The sequence below is a fragment of the Oncorhynchus clarkii genome, chromosome 13 (genome assembly GCF_045791955.1).
Source record: "Oncorhynchus clarkii lewisi isolate Uvic-CL-2024 chromosome 13, UVic_Ocla_1.0, whole genome shotgun sequence".
Lineage (NCBI taxonomy): Eukaryota > Metazoa > Chordata > Actinopteri > Salmoniformes > Salmonidae > Oncorhynchus > Oncorhynchus clarkii.
The window spans coordinates 59,561,926-59,578,784 of NC_092159.1; the positions used below are offsets into that span (position 1 = coordinate 59,561,926).

At 42.3% G+C, this 16,859-nt stretch overlaps 1 protein-coding gene across 5 annotated transcripts in view; it reads right to left on the bottom strand.

Moving 5' to 3' along the window:
- LOC139365180 (C-Jun-amino-terminal kinase-interacting protein 4-like) overlaps positions 1–8,638 on the bottom strand; it is a 73,786-nt gene extending 65,148 nt beyond the window's left edge. For all 5 annotated transcript variants that reach the window (XM_071102634.1, XM_071102632.1, XM_071102631.1 and 2 more), the window contains exon 1: positions 8,151–8,638. In XM_071102634.1, coding sequence (XP_070958735.1) covers positions 8,151–8,450 — 300 coding nt within the window. In that variant the 5' untranslated portion in view covers positions 8,451–8,638. The remainder of the gene's footprint in view (positions 1–8,150) is intronic.
- Between the last annotated feature and the right edge of the window lie 8,221 nt (positions 8,639–16,859).

Below are 16,859 nucleotides of genomic sequence, written 5' to 3' on the forward strand. Positions count from 1 at the left end.
CACTGGCGGCGCTGGGCAGACGGGCGGCACTGGCGGCGCTGGGCAGACGGGCGGCGCTGGCGCTGGGCAGACGGGAGGCACTGGCGGCGCTGGGCAGACGGGCGGCGCTGGGCAGACGGGCGGCGCTGGCGGCGCTGGGCAGACGGGAAGCTCAGATGGCGCTGGGCAGACGGGAAGCTCAGATGGCGCTGGGCAGACGGGAAGCTCCGGCAGAGGCGCCGGACAGGCGGGAGGCTCCGGCAGAGGCGCCGGACAGGCGGGAGGCTCCGGCAGAGGCGCCGGACAGGCGGGAGGCTCCGGCAGAGGCGCCGGACAGGCGGGAGGCTCCGGCAGAGGCGCCGGACAGGCGGGAGGCTCCGGCAGAGGCGCCGGACAGGCGGGAGGCTCCGGCAGAGGCGCCGGACAGGCGGGAGGCTCCGGCAGCGGCGCCGGACAGGCGGGAGGCTCCGGCAGCGGCGCCGGACAGGCGGGAGGCTCCGGCAGAGGCGCCGGACAGGCGGGAGACTCCGGCAGCGCTGGAGAGGAGGAAGGCTCTGGACAGATGGGCCGGAGAGACAGCCTGGTACGGGGAGCTGCCACCGGAGGGCTGGGGTGTGGAGGTGGTGACGGATAGACCGGGCCGTGCAGGCGCACTGGAGCTCTTGAGCACCGAGCCTGCCCAACCTTACCCGGTTGAATGGTCCCGGTCGCCCTGCCAGTGCGGCGAGGTGGAATAGCCCGCACTGGGCTATGCAGGCGAACCGGGGACACCGTGCGCAAGGCTGGTGCCATGTAAGCCGGCCCAAGGAGACGCACTGGAGACCAGATGCGTAGAGCCGGCTTCATGGCACTTGGCTCGATGCCCACTCTAGCCCGGCCGATACGCGGAGCTGGAATGTACCGCACCGGGCTGTGCACCCGCACTGGGGACACCGTGCGCTCCACAGCATAACACGGTGCCTGCCCGGTCTCTCTAGCCCCCCGGTAACCACAGGAAGTTGGCTCAGGTCTCCTACCTGGCGTAGCCATACTCCCTGTTAGCCCCCCCCCAAGAAATTTTTGGGGCTGACTCCCGGGCTTCCATCCACGACGCCGCGCTGCCTCCTCATACCAGCGCCTCTCCGCTTTCGCCGCCTCCAGTTCTTCTTTGGGACGGCGATATTCTCCTGGCTGAGCCCAGGGTCCTCTTCCGTCTAATTCGTCCTCCCATGTCCATACCTCCTCGCGCTGCTCCTGCTGCTGCTTTTTCCTTTGCCCATTACCACACCGCTTGGTCCTGTTGTGGTGGGTGATTCTGTAACGGTTCTCCTCTTGTGAAGTAGAGGCGGACCAAAGCGCAGCGTGGTGGTTGTTCATTGTATTTTATTGACGACACTATACATGAACAAACTAACGAAAAAACAAGAAACGTGAGAACTCAAAACAGCCCTGTCTGGTGCAAACACAAAAACAGGAACAATCACCCACCAACAAACAGTGAAACCCAGGCTACCTAAGTATGATTCTCAATCAGAGACAACTAATGACACCTGCCTCTGATTGAGAACCATACTAGGCCGAAAACATAGAACTGACCCAAAACATAGAAAAACAAACATAGACTGCCCACCCAACTCACGCCCTGACCATACTAAATAAATACAAAAACAAAGGAAATAGAGGTCAGAACGTGACACTGATTGACAATACATTTCACATGCTGTTGTGCAAATGGAATAGACAACAGGTGGAAATTATAGGCATTTAGCAAGACACCCCCAATAAAGGAGTGGTTCTGCAGGTGGAGACCACAGACCACTTCTCAGTTCCTATGCTACCGAGATGAGATCCTCAGACCCCTTGTGAGACCATATGCTGGTGCGGTTGGCCCTGGGTTCCTCCTAATGCAAGACAATGCTAGACCTCGTGTGGCTGGAGTGTGTCAGCAAGAGGAAGGCATTGATGCTATGGACTGGCCCGCCCGTTCCCCAGACCTGAATCCAACTGAGCACATCTGGGACATCATGTCTCGCTCCATCCACCAACACCACGTTGCACCACAGACTGTCCAGGAGTTGGCGGATGCTTTAGTCTAGGTCTGGGAGGAGATCCCTCAGGAGACCATCCGCCACCTCATCAGGAGCATGCCCAGGCGTTGTAGGGAGGTCATACAGGCACGTGGAGGCCACACACACTACTGAGCCCCATTTTGAGTTGTTTTAAGGACATTACATCAAAGTTGGATCAGCCTGTAGTGTGGTTTTCCACTTTAATTTTGAGTGTGACTCCAAATCCAGACCTCCATTTGATTTCCATTGATAATTTTTGTGTGATTTTGTTGTCAGCACATTCAACTATGTAAAGAAAAAAGTATTTAATAAGAATATTTCATTCATTCAGATCTAGGATGTGTTATTTTAGTGTTCCCTTTATTTTCTTGAGCGGTGTATGTTGATTTGTAGATGAGTCAGCCTTGGCTGTGTCTTTGCTTCACTAGGCTGGCCAACCATGATAATAACAACATTGTCAGACAACAACAGAAGGTTAGTGGTTTTATAACTTACACATAAAAAACTGTTACAAAGTATACTGTGTATAATGTTAAATGTAACCCTGCCTTACATAAAGCTTACAGAATTAATAGCAGAAGAGCATCATTAATCAGATGACATAAAATGTATACTTTCTACATTGAAACCTTTCTGTATTTATTTTTCAAAGTCCACTGCTTAACATTGTGTGTGTATGTGTGTGTGTAGAGTGTAATTCATATTTAAAGTCATTGTAACCATTCTTTGCATAACGCTCAGCCCTGCTATAGTAGTTCACTAAACTACAGAGTATATTGTCCATTGAAGTTGTTGTCTCTGGCTCTTTTGATATTATATTCAGAATGAATAACAACAAGGTTTGTGATAGTGTGAGTCACCTCAGGTCAAGATGGTTTTCAATTCACATGAGCAGACAATTAAAAGCACAGGCCTATAGACATAACACAGAGGAAAAGGGAAGCTATGTATAATAAGGCCTATAGTCATAACACAGATGAAAAGGGAAGCTATGTATAATAAGAATATTTTGTCATAGCCTACGAATAGGACCCAGAGTTTTACCTGACCAGGTCATGATCAGGAAAAACTCCATGCCCCAGAAAAGACACAGACACATTTTGCCACACCACTTTTGAAGCAATGGTGCCACCTCTGAGGGAGCGGCCATTGTTTGCATGCATGTAGATTCATTGTGATTCAAAACATTGGTTAAGGATGAAGTATTACTTGCCACATGTCTGTAAAGTGGCAGTTTATAACCACACCTTAGGGATGAATGTCGAACTGGAGTGAAATCTACTTACGCTCACTCACATTTCTATAAACAGTCAAACAGTGTATCATTTGTACAAAGGGAACTGTGTGATGAACTACTATATCATGGAGACTTTACTCCTCATAGTGGTGAGAAGATGCACACAGCTGAACACCCTTCTTTATTTTTCCAGGTTTGTGTTTTCGATTTGAGCGATCTGTTAATAAATAACAACAACAGATTCAATGCGTGGCAGAGGGGCCTATAAAAGCTGAAGAACACACGCACATCCAGGTACTTTTGCCTGATGAAGACCTAAAGGTGGAAACGTTGTTACAATAACATCACTTAGGAACATGAGCAGCAATGTGGCGTTTTCCTTTTTATATTTCACAGTGGTCTAGAAGACATTAGGGGACAGATGTTGCTCTTTAAAATCCAACAGGGTTTGACAAACCATTCCCTTGGAAACAGATTAGGTCAATATTGAGTAAAATGGGGAAGGTTTATGGTGCAACACCAGGCCCAAGAGTACGTAATAGAAGCCAAGGGACAGGGAAGTCTCTCCCTCTCAGTGAGCCCTGGCCATCACAAAGGATCACATGACCTGGAAATCATAACCCACACAGCCAACAATACGAAAACCTCGCCCCCCTCCTCCTCATCTGCATCTTTTCTGGGGAACACAAGGCTTCCTGGGATGAAGAAACCCAAGGCGGGCTGGAGGAGTGTGTCTCACTGTTTCTGTGTCACAGCCTGGACAGAGCGGAGAAGCCTAAAACAGCACTACACGCTGAGTTTGCTCCAATGGGACTACAGAGAGACAAACGGTCCGAGTCACATCCAACTCTCCCTCACTAAGACTCAGGGCCGGGCAGCAAGAGGTCCAACAAACACACACATGGACACAAACCAAAACACACACAGAAATAGGTCAAACCAGACTGGGCAGTGCTGCAAGTGAAGCCCCACAGTCTTGAAGTTGTCTGTAACCACTGATCAAAGCTCAGTATAGTCATTTTGACCCTAAATGGCTGTGGTAAAAATTGTGGTAGGCTGAGCTGATCCTAGGTCTGCTGTAGGGGCAAGGCAACCTTTAGTTCTATGGTGATCGTTCTCCCCACTGAGATAGGGTCATGACTCTGTGTATGGGCCTGGACAGATGCTAAGTTCCTCTTCTATTCCTGATGCCTATTTCTTTACCTTTACTAGAGGGATGAGCTTAATATGTTACCTTTACTAGAGGAGCTTAAGATGCATATCCAAAGCAGTCGAAACGATGCAGGTCAGTCTGCTTTGGATGGAACTTCAACTGCTTTGGATGAACTTTATTCTCACAGTATTATACACTCCAAATTAATATATATATTTTTTTTTACATATTTGAGTAGTAATGTCATGATTACTCAAGTAACAACTCATTCAGGATGATACAGTGAGAAACGGTGTAACTACAGAAATAGCATGAAAGCCCTTCATACTGCAAGTGCCAGTAAAACCCAGTTCTGTTTTATCTCCCCTCTTCTCCACTTGCTTGTCCTGTCCTCTTAATTCTGTTCTGTCCTTTCTCACCTCATCCTCTCCTCCTCTCTCCATTCGATGAGCAGTCTTGATAAATTGCAGAGTCACTAAACCTGCTGCTTCTGAGGCAGAATACAGCATCTTCTCTATGTGTGTGTGTGTGTGTGTGTGTGTGTGTGTGTGTGTGTGTGTGTGTGTGTGTGTGTGTGTGTGTGTGTCCAATGTACCTTGCCCGATTAGGAATGTTTGTCTCTATAACAAGAGGCCTAATTCACTTCTCATAAATGTAAATGTGTAACTACTCATTCATAAACAGTTTCAAGGGCTTTTCCTAAACTACAATAGGTAATTGCGGCCCACTTAGGGACGCTTAGGGCCTGACTGTATTTGTCTATACTCGTCTGATTACTGATGCTTTAGTTTAGAGCAGTGGTCACCAACTGATTCAAAATCACTTTGAGTCAAAATGCAATCCGAGATCTACCGCTCAGAATTTTTTTTTAACCTAAACCTATGCAATGTTAAGCAATTAAAAACAGTTCCGTAACAATGAGGTTTGTGAGGTGGCCTATAGACCCAATACATCATCACTGCATGTTGACTATGCTTGACTATGCAAAATTGTCCTACACAAGAGGGATCATCAGTTATAAGCAAACAATGTGAAAGAAATGACAGGAAGAAGTAGCCTTCACTATTCAGTGGGGTTTTATGTGGCTGTATGACAGACCCACTTGTATTATGATTCAGTGTAGGCTAGTATAGGCTAGTGACTCTGGATAATGTATGCATCCCTCAGTTATCTTCAGTGTTGTAATAGCCTACTCAAGACCGGCCTAGGAGTGTCTCGGTCTTGTCTTGGTGTCAGATACATTTTTACTCGTAATTTCTTGCCGACACCAACCAATACCAGGGGAGTGAAAAACTCATAATTATCAGATCCCATAAAACCGCTTTGCCAGCGCAAATAGCCACACTCCTTTCATGACTCATTAATATCTTAGCATTACTTTTGTTAAATCATTAGTATACATTTTAAATAGCTTTTACAAATTTGATGTTTTACAAGAAAAGGTCATTTTATTCATGGTTGTTTCTATTGTTTTTAACAACATTTAGTTTTTAACAAATGTAAATGTAATATTCAAATGCTGTTTTTATGTGTATAAATGTTGTACAAATATAAATGATCTGTTTTTAAAGGAAATGTAATAATACAACTTTTCCAAAAGGAAAAAAATTATAATAATATATTATGGACTATTTTCTGGTCTTCCTACTTTACTCTTAACATTACTGTACTTTACTTTCATTTAAAAATATCCTAAACTTTGTAGTGCTCCTCATCATTTCCTTGATTTGCTGATAGGGAAAAGTGGGGATCATTGTTTGAAAGTTGCTCGCTCACTATTAGTAAGGTGTGACTGGGGGAAGTTGGAACCTATTTGATATTTTTATCTGTTATAGACCTGTTTGAGTTAGTGATCATTTGTAGAGTGGCTCTCTATTTGCCCTCAGCATGCATTTGTTACCATTCTGAGTGTCTAAAGAATTCATATGTTCTCCTGAAATACTGTATGAACACAGTGGGCATTTTGAACTCTTATTATGGTGACAACGTGGGGTGTGCCGACATAATCGGATTTACTCTTCATTACCCTTGTTTTTCTCAGACCATTTTCAAATGATGTTAAAACATTTTACGTACATGATCACACAGGTAATATAACATTTTAGGTCCATGATCTCACAGGTAATAGAACATTTTAGGCCCATGATCACACAGTTAATAGAACATTTTAGGTCCATGATCACACGGGTAATAGAACATTTTAGGTCCATGATCACACGGGTAATAGAACATTTTAGGCCCATGATCACACGGGTAATAGAACATTTGTTGTATTACTTGCGGGGCACTGCTGAGTGAGCATAATATACAGCCTTTATTTACTGGGACTGATGGTCTGCATCTGATGGTCACTGAGAGGAGGGAAGGAGCAGCCGTGAAGCTGCCTCTCACCTGACTTACCGTCCCTCCTCTCTCCCTCCCTTCACTGAAAAAAAGAGGACAGTCTTCCATCTGATGGTCACTGAGAGGAGGGAAGGAGCAGCCGTGAAGCTGCCTCTCACCTGACTTACCGTCCCTCCTCTCTCCCTCCCTTCACTGAAAAAAGAGGACAGTCTTCCAACTGATGGCGAAACTTAAGTTGCACTGCATTATTTCTGCACCAATTCATGTTGTTACTCCTATGACCGAGAAAGTGAAATATCCCTTCATATTAAAAAAGACACAAGCCTCTAATAATAACGGAATAATAATATGTCAATCATTATTATTACCCATTGTATAAAAGTGATTCAAAGCCTTCGAAGACAGTGTTTTGAGGATATATTGGCACGGTAACAACACCCGTTCCAATATATCCTCCAAACACCGGCTTCTCGAGCATTATCACTTAATTGAGAGGCTTTGAAGCCATACTGGCACTCCCTAGTAGGAGCAGTCCTCCATAGGAATTAATGGAATTCTACAGTATTTCCATTAAATGTTTCGAGAACAGAATTACATCGAATTAAGTAGGGGTCAGTAACATGTGTAGTCTCTTTTACAAGTGACAAGTACCAAGATGGTTTAAATACACCACCCCCTGTCAGTCATCCAGGGTTTATACACATCACCGGTCTAGACAGGAGCTAATGGTGTGTGAGAGCAGAACACAGGTGGGATGTTTCTGATGACATGATTGGATTTACCTTGAGAGGAAGACAGTTCTCCCAGTGGCTCTGTTTATCTTTGGACAAAAAACAATATACTAAAGATATTTTCATGCAAAGTGATAAGCGGCTGACAGCTGTTTTTGCAGGCTACAGTAGCCAAGCAGGCAAACAGTCTGACAAAAAAAGAATGGATGGTTGACTGTAACTGGGGGCTACGTCCTCCCATGGCAACATCAAACGCGCACCTATATACTTAGAGGAGAAAAACATATCTGTCGCAGGCATGCTGTGTGTTAGTGCGTGATGAAATTGAGGCTACTGTGAATCAATCCACCATGGATGGGTAGGCTACTGTTAGCATGATGCTAAACTAATCACACAGTTACTCCTCTAACTGGGAAGCAGATAGACATTACGAACGTGGCTCTCTTTCCACAATATAAGATTATTAGCCTCGTGGGTATCCCTTGTTGACAACGTTGCACCACGTGCATGTTCTACACTACACATAGACATCGGTAGGGATGCTTTGGTGATGAAAAACACTGGCTTGGGTGGCCTTGCAGCTAGAGGCTGCGTTTAAAATCCGCTGTCAATGTCCTCCATCTCACTCCCTCTCTCCGTCGTTCGCTGCCCGGACTCACCTCCTCTGCGTGTTTCCTCAGCGCTTTCTCCCGTTCATACTGCGTGATGAGCTGTTCGTTGTCCTCCTTTAACAGTTCTAGCTCCACTTCATGCTCCTGGTTTTCCGCGAACACCGAATCCAGGTTCTCCAGCACAGCCACGACGAGCGGCATCAGTTCTTTCACCACATCTTCGTCGTATTTTCCTATCAGTTTCTCGAACTCGCGGTAGATGGAGTTGGCCAGGCCCGATACCCGCTCCGACATCATAGCCGATGTCCCCATGTCGTCCTGGTACACTACTCCGTCCTCCAACTCCATTTTCTTCCCTTCCTTGAACAAATAGGTCCTGTAAATAGGATTTACACTTACCCCGCCACTATGAATTCCGTTATTTTCTTTAAGAAAATCGAATGTGTATTCCCTTTAAAAGCTTCAATTGAAAAGGCAATATCCGTGTAATTGTCCCTCACTGGAAGCCTTCGATAGACGTGGATAATGTTTTCCCTCCGGTTCCGTCCTCTCACAACAGAGGTGCGTTCAGTTCACTTGAACGTTTGCTACGTTGCAGAACTGTTTGTACTGAACGACACGTTTTCAAAAACGTTTTCGTACGTTCTTGAACAGACTGAGGTACGTTTGCTCCCGTTTGGTAGGTGTGGTAAGGTGTGACTTGAAGCAACGAGTGACGTTTTAAAGGGCAGTGGCCATGCTGACAGCGTTCCCGCAACCGTTATTATTATACATCAGTTTCCCCAACCCACAACCTCCACGTTATTCAACTGGTCGTTCAGTACCATTTCCGTTCAATTGAACGTTCCAGAACGTAAAAACTTACTGAATGCAGCCCAGCTGAGTATGACGTGGTGACGTCACATTTTTAACGTGGACAATGTAGTTTTACCGAATATTTGTAGCCTACAATGTTAAGCCTAGGGCTAGTCATATGATATAGTCAAACACATTATAGTAATAACATAGTAATACGAAAGTATACTGTTAATAAAGGCATCTTTATTTAAATCCCATTGTCCTCAAAATACTTTAAGATCCTGCTCTAATAACGATTACATTTTAGTTATTTAGCAGATGCTTTTATCCAGAGCGATTTACAGTTAGTGCATTGACCTTAATAAGATAGCTATCAGTAAGTAAAGTAAGTAAAGTTTTCCTCAATAAAGTAGCTAAATAATAAATAAATAAAATATACAAATAATATATGCAATAAATAACATATTTCTTCAATAAATTATACATTGTATAATTTAAACAACAGACAAACAGAAAAACAAGTGGCAAAATTGTCCCACTCAATTATTATTATTTATTTTTACCTTTATTTAACTAGGCAAGTCAGTTAAGAACAAATTCTTATTTTCAATGACGGCCTAGGAACAGAACTGCCTGTTCAGGGGCAGAACGACAGATTTGTATCTAGTCAGCTCGGGGATTTGAACCTTCCGGTTACTAGTCCAACGCTCTAACCACTAGACTACCCTGCCGCCCCAGGGTAAGCAAACAATGTGAAAGAAATGACAGGAAGAAGTAGCCTTCACTATTCAGTGGGGTTTTATGTGGCTGTATGACAGACCCACTTGTATTATGATTCAGTGTAGGCTAGTATAGGCTAGTGACTCTGGATAATGTATGCATCCCTCAGTTATCTTCAGTGTTGTAATAGCCTACTCAAGACCGGCCTAGGAGTGTCTCGGTCTTGTCTTGGTGTCAGATACATTTTTACTCGTAATTTCTTGCCGACACCAACCAATACCAGGAGAGTGAAAAACTCATAATTATCAGATCCCATAAAACCGCTTTGCCAGCGCAAATAGCCACACTCCTTTCATGACTCATTAATATCTTAGCATTACTTTTGTTAAATCATTAGTATACATTTTAAATAGCTTTTACAAATTTGATGTTTTACAAGAAAAGGTCATTTTATTCATGGTTGTTTCTATTGTTTTTAACAACATTTAGTTTTTAACAAATGTAAATGTAATATTCAAATGCTGTTTTTATGTGTATAAATGTTGTACAAATATAAATTATCTGTTTTTAAAGGAAATGTAATAATACAACTTTTCCAAAAGGAAAAAAATTATAATAATATATTATGGACTATTTTCTGGTCTTCCTACTTTACTCTTAACATTACTGTACTTTACTTTCATTTAAAAATATCCTAAACTTTGTAGTGCTCCTCATCATTTCCTTGATTTGCTGATAGGGAAAAGTGGGGATCATTGTTTGAAAGTTGCTCGCTCACTATTAGTAAGGTGTGACTGGGGGAAGTTGGAACATATTTGATATTTTTATCTGTTATAGACCTGTTTGAGTTAGTGATCATTTGTAGAGTGGCTCTCTATTTGCCCTCAGCATGCATTTGTTACCATTCTGAGTGTCTAAAGAATTCATATGTTCTCCTGAAATACTGTATGAACACAGTGGGCATTTTGAACTCTTATTATGGTGACAACGTGGGGTGTGCCGACATAATCAGATTTACTCTTCATTACCCTTGTTTTTCTCAGACCATTTTCAAATTATGTTAAAACATTTTAGGTCCATGATCACACGGGTAATAAAACATTTTAGGTCCATGATCACACAGGTAATAGAACATTTTAGGTCCATGATCACACGGGTAATAGAACATGTTAGGACCATGATCACAAAGGTAATAGAACATTTTAGGTCCATGATCACACAGGTAATAGAACATTTTAGGTCCATGATCACACGGGTAATGGAACATTTGTTGTATTACTTGCGGGGCACTGCTGAGTGAGCATAATATACAGCCTTTATTTACAGGGACTGATGGTCTGCATCTGATGGTCACTGAGAGGAGGGAGGGAGCAGCCGTGAAGCTGCTACTCACCTGACTTACCGTCCCTCCTCTCTCTCTCCCTTCACTGAAAAAAGAGGACAGTCTTCCATCTGATGGTCACTGAGAGGAGGGAGGGAGCAGCCGTGAAGCTGCCTCTCACCTGACTTACCGTCCCTCCTCTCTCCCTCCCTTCACTGAAAAAAGAGGACAGTCTTCCATCTGATGGTCACTGAGAGGAGGGAGGGAGCAGCCGTGAAGCTGCCTCTCACCTGACTTACCGTCCCTCCTCTCTCCCTCCCTTCAATGAAAAAAGAGGACAGTCTTCCATCTGATGGTCACTGAGAGGAGGGAGGGAGCAGCCGTGAAGCTGCCTCTCACCTGACTTACCGTCCCTCCTCTCTCCCTCCCTTCACTGAAAAAAGAGGACAGTCTTCCAGCTGATGGCGAAACTTAAGTTGCACTGCATTATTTCTGCACCAATTCATGTTGTTACTCCTATGACCAGAGAAAGTGAAATTGATGGTTAACAAATCGAACAGTCTTTCATAATACAATCGGATGGTTTTTGTACTCACCTTCTCCTTTATGTACTTGCTCAGATAGATGTTTTTCAGGTCTTTCTTCACCAATGGACAGGCTTCATCCACTCTGGTGAGAATAACCATTTGGGGAATCCCTGCCAGAGCAAACTGTTTAATTCAGCAGTCCTTTTTCTCTCCAGGCAATGCGATGACGCTCCTACTCAAAGACATAGTACACCTACAATACTATTAGTTTGTGTAGCCATCAAAATAATAGCAATGTACAGTCATTTTCAGACCTGGGTTGAAATATATGTGTATTTGATCATTTTCTATTTAAATACATATTTTCTGTGTATTTGAGTATTTTAATAATGTGGCCCAAGTCAACTACTTCTATTGGAATTATTTTAAAGTTTTTTCAAATGATTGCGTAACACTTCATTTTCAGGTTCATTATTACATTGTGATTGCTGTAATAAGGATTTATTACAGTGTAATTCATTACAAGTATTGTAATGAATTGTGATAATTCATAGTTACACTGTAATAACAACATGTAACTGGTGGTAATTACAGAGGTGTAACAACTGATGCTTGTTCCCATGTTTGTTTCAAATGTAAAAGTTTTCGATAGCATCCCAACGCACCATTTTAGTCAGTGCTATCCAGGATTCCTTGGGACATCCTTACCCTAACCCTGACCTTTACCCATACACTTACTTTAGGACCTTATACTTTGAAAGTATTTTCAAATACTTATTTCCAAATAGATTATTTCAAATACCAACCGGACCTGGTTCCAATGCATGGGAGTATAGAAGTATATTTGTATTTTTTTCAAATACATGCCAATACTTTCCAAGTGTGTTTCCAAATATATTCCAATATTCAACTACTTGTACTTTCAAATAAAATATATCAAAATACTGACTTCCAAATGACTTTTGAGATATCCTAAATAGTATTTGAACACAGGTCTGACACTAAAATTTGCACTCTCACCCATATCAGCGGCTCCTACTCCGATGTTCCTCATCTTCTGGATGACACCAATCAAGACAGCCATTTTATCAGCTGGTATGACACTGACCAGACAATGAACTCTGTCCTCCGAACTGTGGGTATTTATGTAGCCAGGATCCTCTTCTGATAATGGTGATATGGGATTAAACTAGCCAAGAGTGAAAATAAAAAAAATTGTTTTAATCAATACTGACTAACTGACTGTATCAGAGATTCCTTGTTGGTGATATAGTTTTTCGCATTGTTTACTTTACCTTGTGGCCCTCTTTTATATGGCTCTTTAGGGCCTTGATGATGTCAGCCTTACGCACACCGTTGACACTTGAACACCAATGGGAAATAGATTCCATGTTTTTCTTTTTTAGATTTTGTGGGTTTCGTACTGTAAAATAGGATGTGCATTTCTAATGAATTATACAATTTGATGAGTATGCACTGATAATTAAAATAAAATGGTTGACATTCACATCCATTTGCTTTAATATGTTATGGTTTCACTCAATGGGTTTCATATAACACTTGCTTATAACTTACTTGACTAACTTACTTTTCTGGCAATGCTTTCACCTGCAGCAGCGAAGTTGGCCAAGGTGATACTCGTAATGTGACCCTGAAACACACAATTGATGGAGTTGATGAAGCTGGATTTTCCCGCTCCAGCTGGTCCGTGGAGGAGGAATCTGATAGTCTTCACTTAAGATTTCCAGGCACATAGTCTTTCAGTTCCTTAAACATTTCCACTTCCTGACTATCAGAGGGCAGTAGAGGACAGATTTAGAGAGGTAGACTCAGCGATACAATATCATGTCACAGCAGGCTTACAGAAAACAAAAACAAAATTCTAATCTTCCAAGACTGCCACATCATTTGGGTGATTTGTAATCTGTTGTTTTGACTTGTTTGTCGCCACTTTGCATGATGCTGTCACATCACGGAGTGTACCTTTAAGTTAATAAAAAAGCAATGGACTTGGAATGATGCCATTTACTTTATTGCATAATTTTTTGTCCTTGTACACAGCATTTTCAACTGAAAATGATTTTAAAATATATTTTTCTCCCATTCATTTTCAAACGAACCCCCAGGGTGTGATCCTCCATTCCTTGTCAAAAACTATTAAACAAACATGCACTACTGGTCATAAGTTTTTAGAACACCTACTCATTCAAGGGGTTTTCTTTATTTTTAAGACATCAAAACTATGAAATAACACATATGGAATCATGTAGTAACCAAAAAAGTGTTAAACAAATCAAAACATATTTTATATTTGAGATTCTTCAAATAGCCACCCTTTGCCTTGATGACATCTTTGCACACTCTTGGCATTCTCTCAACCAGCTTAACCTGGAATGCCTTTCCAACAATCTTGAAGAAGTTCCCACATATGCTGAGCACTTGTTGGCTGCTTTTCCTTCCGACTCATCCCAAACCATCTTAATTTGGTTGAGGTCAGGGGATTGTGGAGGCCAGGTCATCTGATGCAGCACTCCATCCCTCTCCTTCTTGGTAAAATTGCACTTACACAGCCTAGAGGTGTGTTGAAAAAACGAATTATAGTCCCACTAAGCCCAAACCAGATGGGATGGCTTTTCGCTGCAGAATGCTGTGGTAGCCATGCAGGTTAAGTGTGCCTTGAATTCTAAATAAATCACAAGACAGTATCACCAGAAAAGCACCCCTTCACAATAACACCTCCTCCTCCATGCTTTACGGTGGGAAATACACATGCGGAGATCATCCATTCACCCACAAAGACACAGGGGTTGGAACCAAAAATCTCTAATTTGGACTCCAATGGACAAAGATACACCGGTCTAATGTCCATTGCTCGTGTTTCTTGGCCCAAGCAAGTCTCTTCTTCTTATCGGTGTCCTTGAGTAGTGTTTTTTTTGCAGCAATTCGACCATGAAGGCCTGATTCACACAGTCTCTTCTGAACAGTTTGAGATTGAGATGTGTCTGTTACTTGAAACTCTGTGAAGCATTTATTTGGGCTGAAATTTCTGAGGCTGGTAACTCTAATGGACTTTCCATCTGCAGCAGAGGTACCCCCCCCCCCCCCCCCCCCCCCCCCCCCCCCCCCTTATCACCACACAACTGATTGGCTCAAAAGCATTCAGGGAAGAAATTCCACAAATGAACTTAAGAATACACACCTGTTAATTGAGGTGCATTCCAGGTGACTACTTCATGAGGCTGGTTGAGAGAATGCCAAGAGTGTGCAAAGCTGTCATCAAGGCAAAGGGTGGCTATTTGAAGAATATCAAATATCAAATATATTTTGATTTGTTTAACACTTTTTGGGTTACTTCATGATTCCAAGTGTTGTTTCATAGTAAAAATAAAGAGAAACCCTTGAATGAGTAGGTGGTCTAAAACCTTTGACCGGTCGAGTATGTTGAAATAAATGCAATCAACATTAAGTACTATGATCTTAGATCATATAGCTCTTCCTTATGAGTCATTAAACAATTTCTGTTTATTTGTTAGTTTTTTATTTTTATGCTGCTCCAAATAAGTATTGTGTGTGGGCTAATAAGGGGGGCATAAAATCCTGTGCCGAGCTGCTATGATGCACACGACACATAAGACTGAGTTTAACCGAAACAGTAGAGACTCCAGAGTGATTAGGTATCTATCAAAAACAAGTCCATAAAATACTGTAGGTACAAACACACTACAACTTGTAATGAATAGTCAGGGAGAAAAAGGTATAGATTCATACACAGAGCGTGGCAGGTGTTTATTCCGGGAATTGTGGTCACAGGTAGGCAATGGTCATACACAAGTAGGCAGGTGAATCAAAACTAGGACTGACTGCTAGAACTGGTTCTCACAAACGAGCCAGGAAAAGGCTTAGTAGAGTCAAAATGCACAATGCCTCACAAAGGTACAAACAGAATGAACTGAACTAAATAAGGAGCTGATGAGACCAGGTGAGTAACTAACACAGGTGAAATCAATGAACAAAAATTAAAGACAGAGCTACGTTCGGGAACACAAAGAAACAGGGATACATTCAAGAACACAACAAAACAGAATACAAGGTTCACTAAGAAAATAAGTACAGAACCTTACACAACTAACCTATACAAGGCAAAGGTTGTGCAGGTGATATAAACAGCAACATCTCTTTAAAGACAAAGTCCAATGTAATTACTGTACATAACACAGACTACCCACCCACACACTGACAAGTCTCTTACTTGTACTTTCACTTATGATATTGGTGCATTTTATTTAGCTGAGATTTTTTACCCAGGTCTTCTCAGACTATGTGAGTGTAGTGTACAAAATGCTTCAAATGATGCAAAACATATTATAATCACACTTTTAGATTTTTACTATAAGTGCTCTATCTTGAAAACTACTGCTGATGCACAATTTGTTGGCTGCATATCAACAGTAGACTAATAAAAACAACACTAAAATGACCCTTAAAAATATGTGGTTAAACACCCAACTGTATAAAAAATAAGTAACTAAATTATATTATGTATGCCTAATGTCTGAATGTAACATTAAAAAAAAAATTAAAGGAAAGAAGTTGTCTGTAGTCTACCTCAAGTCTCCCACTGATAAAATGCCCAAAGAATTACATGTTTTTAACCTTCATTTAACTAGGCAAGGATAAGAACAAATTATTTTTTACAATGACAGCCTACCCCGGACAATACTGGGCCAATTGGGCACCGCCCTATGGGACTCCCAATCACAGCCGGATGTGATGCAGCCTGAATATGAACTAGGTGCTGCAGTGATACCTCTTGCAAAGAGATGCAGTGTCTTAGACCACTGCACCACTCTGGATGAGGTCCTAAATAAGTGTCACGTTAAGACTGACATTCCTTTTTATACCTCTCTGACCAATGATGTACACTGACAAAAATATAAAAACAACATGCAACAAGTTCAAATATTTTACTGAGTTACAGTTCATATAATTAAATTCATCAACATATACAAATTAATTAGGCCTTAATCTATGGATTTCACATGACTGGGAATACAGATATTCATATGTTTGTCACACATACCTTAAAAAAAAGGTAGGAGCTTGGATCAGAAAACCAGTCAGTATCTGGTGTGACCACTATTTGCCGTACACACCCCCCTGCATAGAGTTGATCAGGCTGTTTATTGTGGCCTGTGGAATGTTGTTCCACTCTTCTTCAATGGCTGTGCAAACTTGCTGGACATTGGCGGGAACTGAAACATGCTGTCATGCACGTTGATCCAGAGCATCCCAAACATGCTCAATGGGTGACATGTCTGGTGATTATGACCATGGAAGAACTGGGACATTTTCCGTATTGTGTACAGATCCTTGCGACATGGGGCCTGAAAA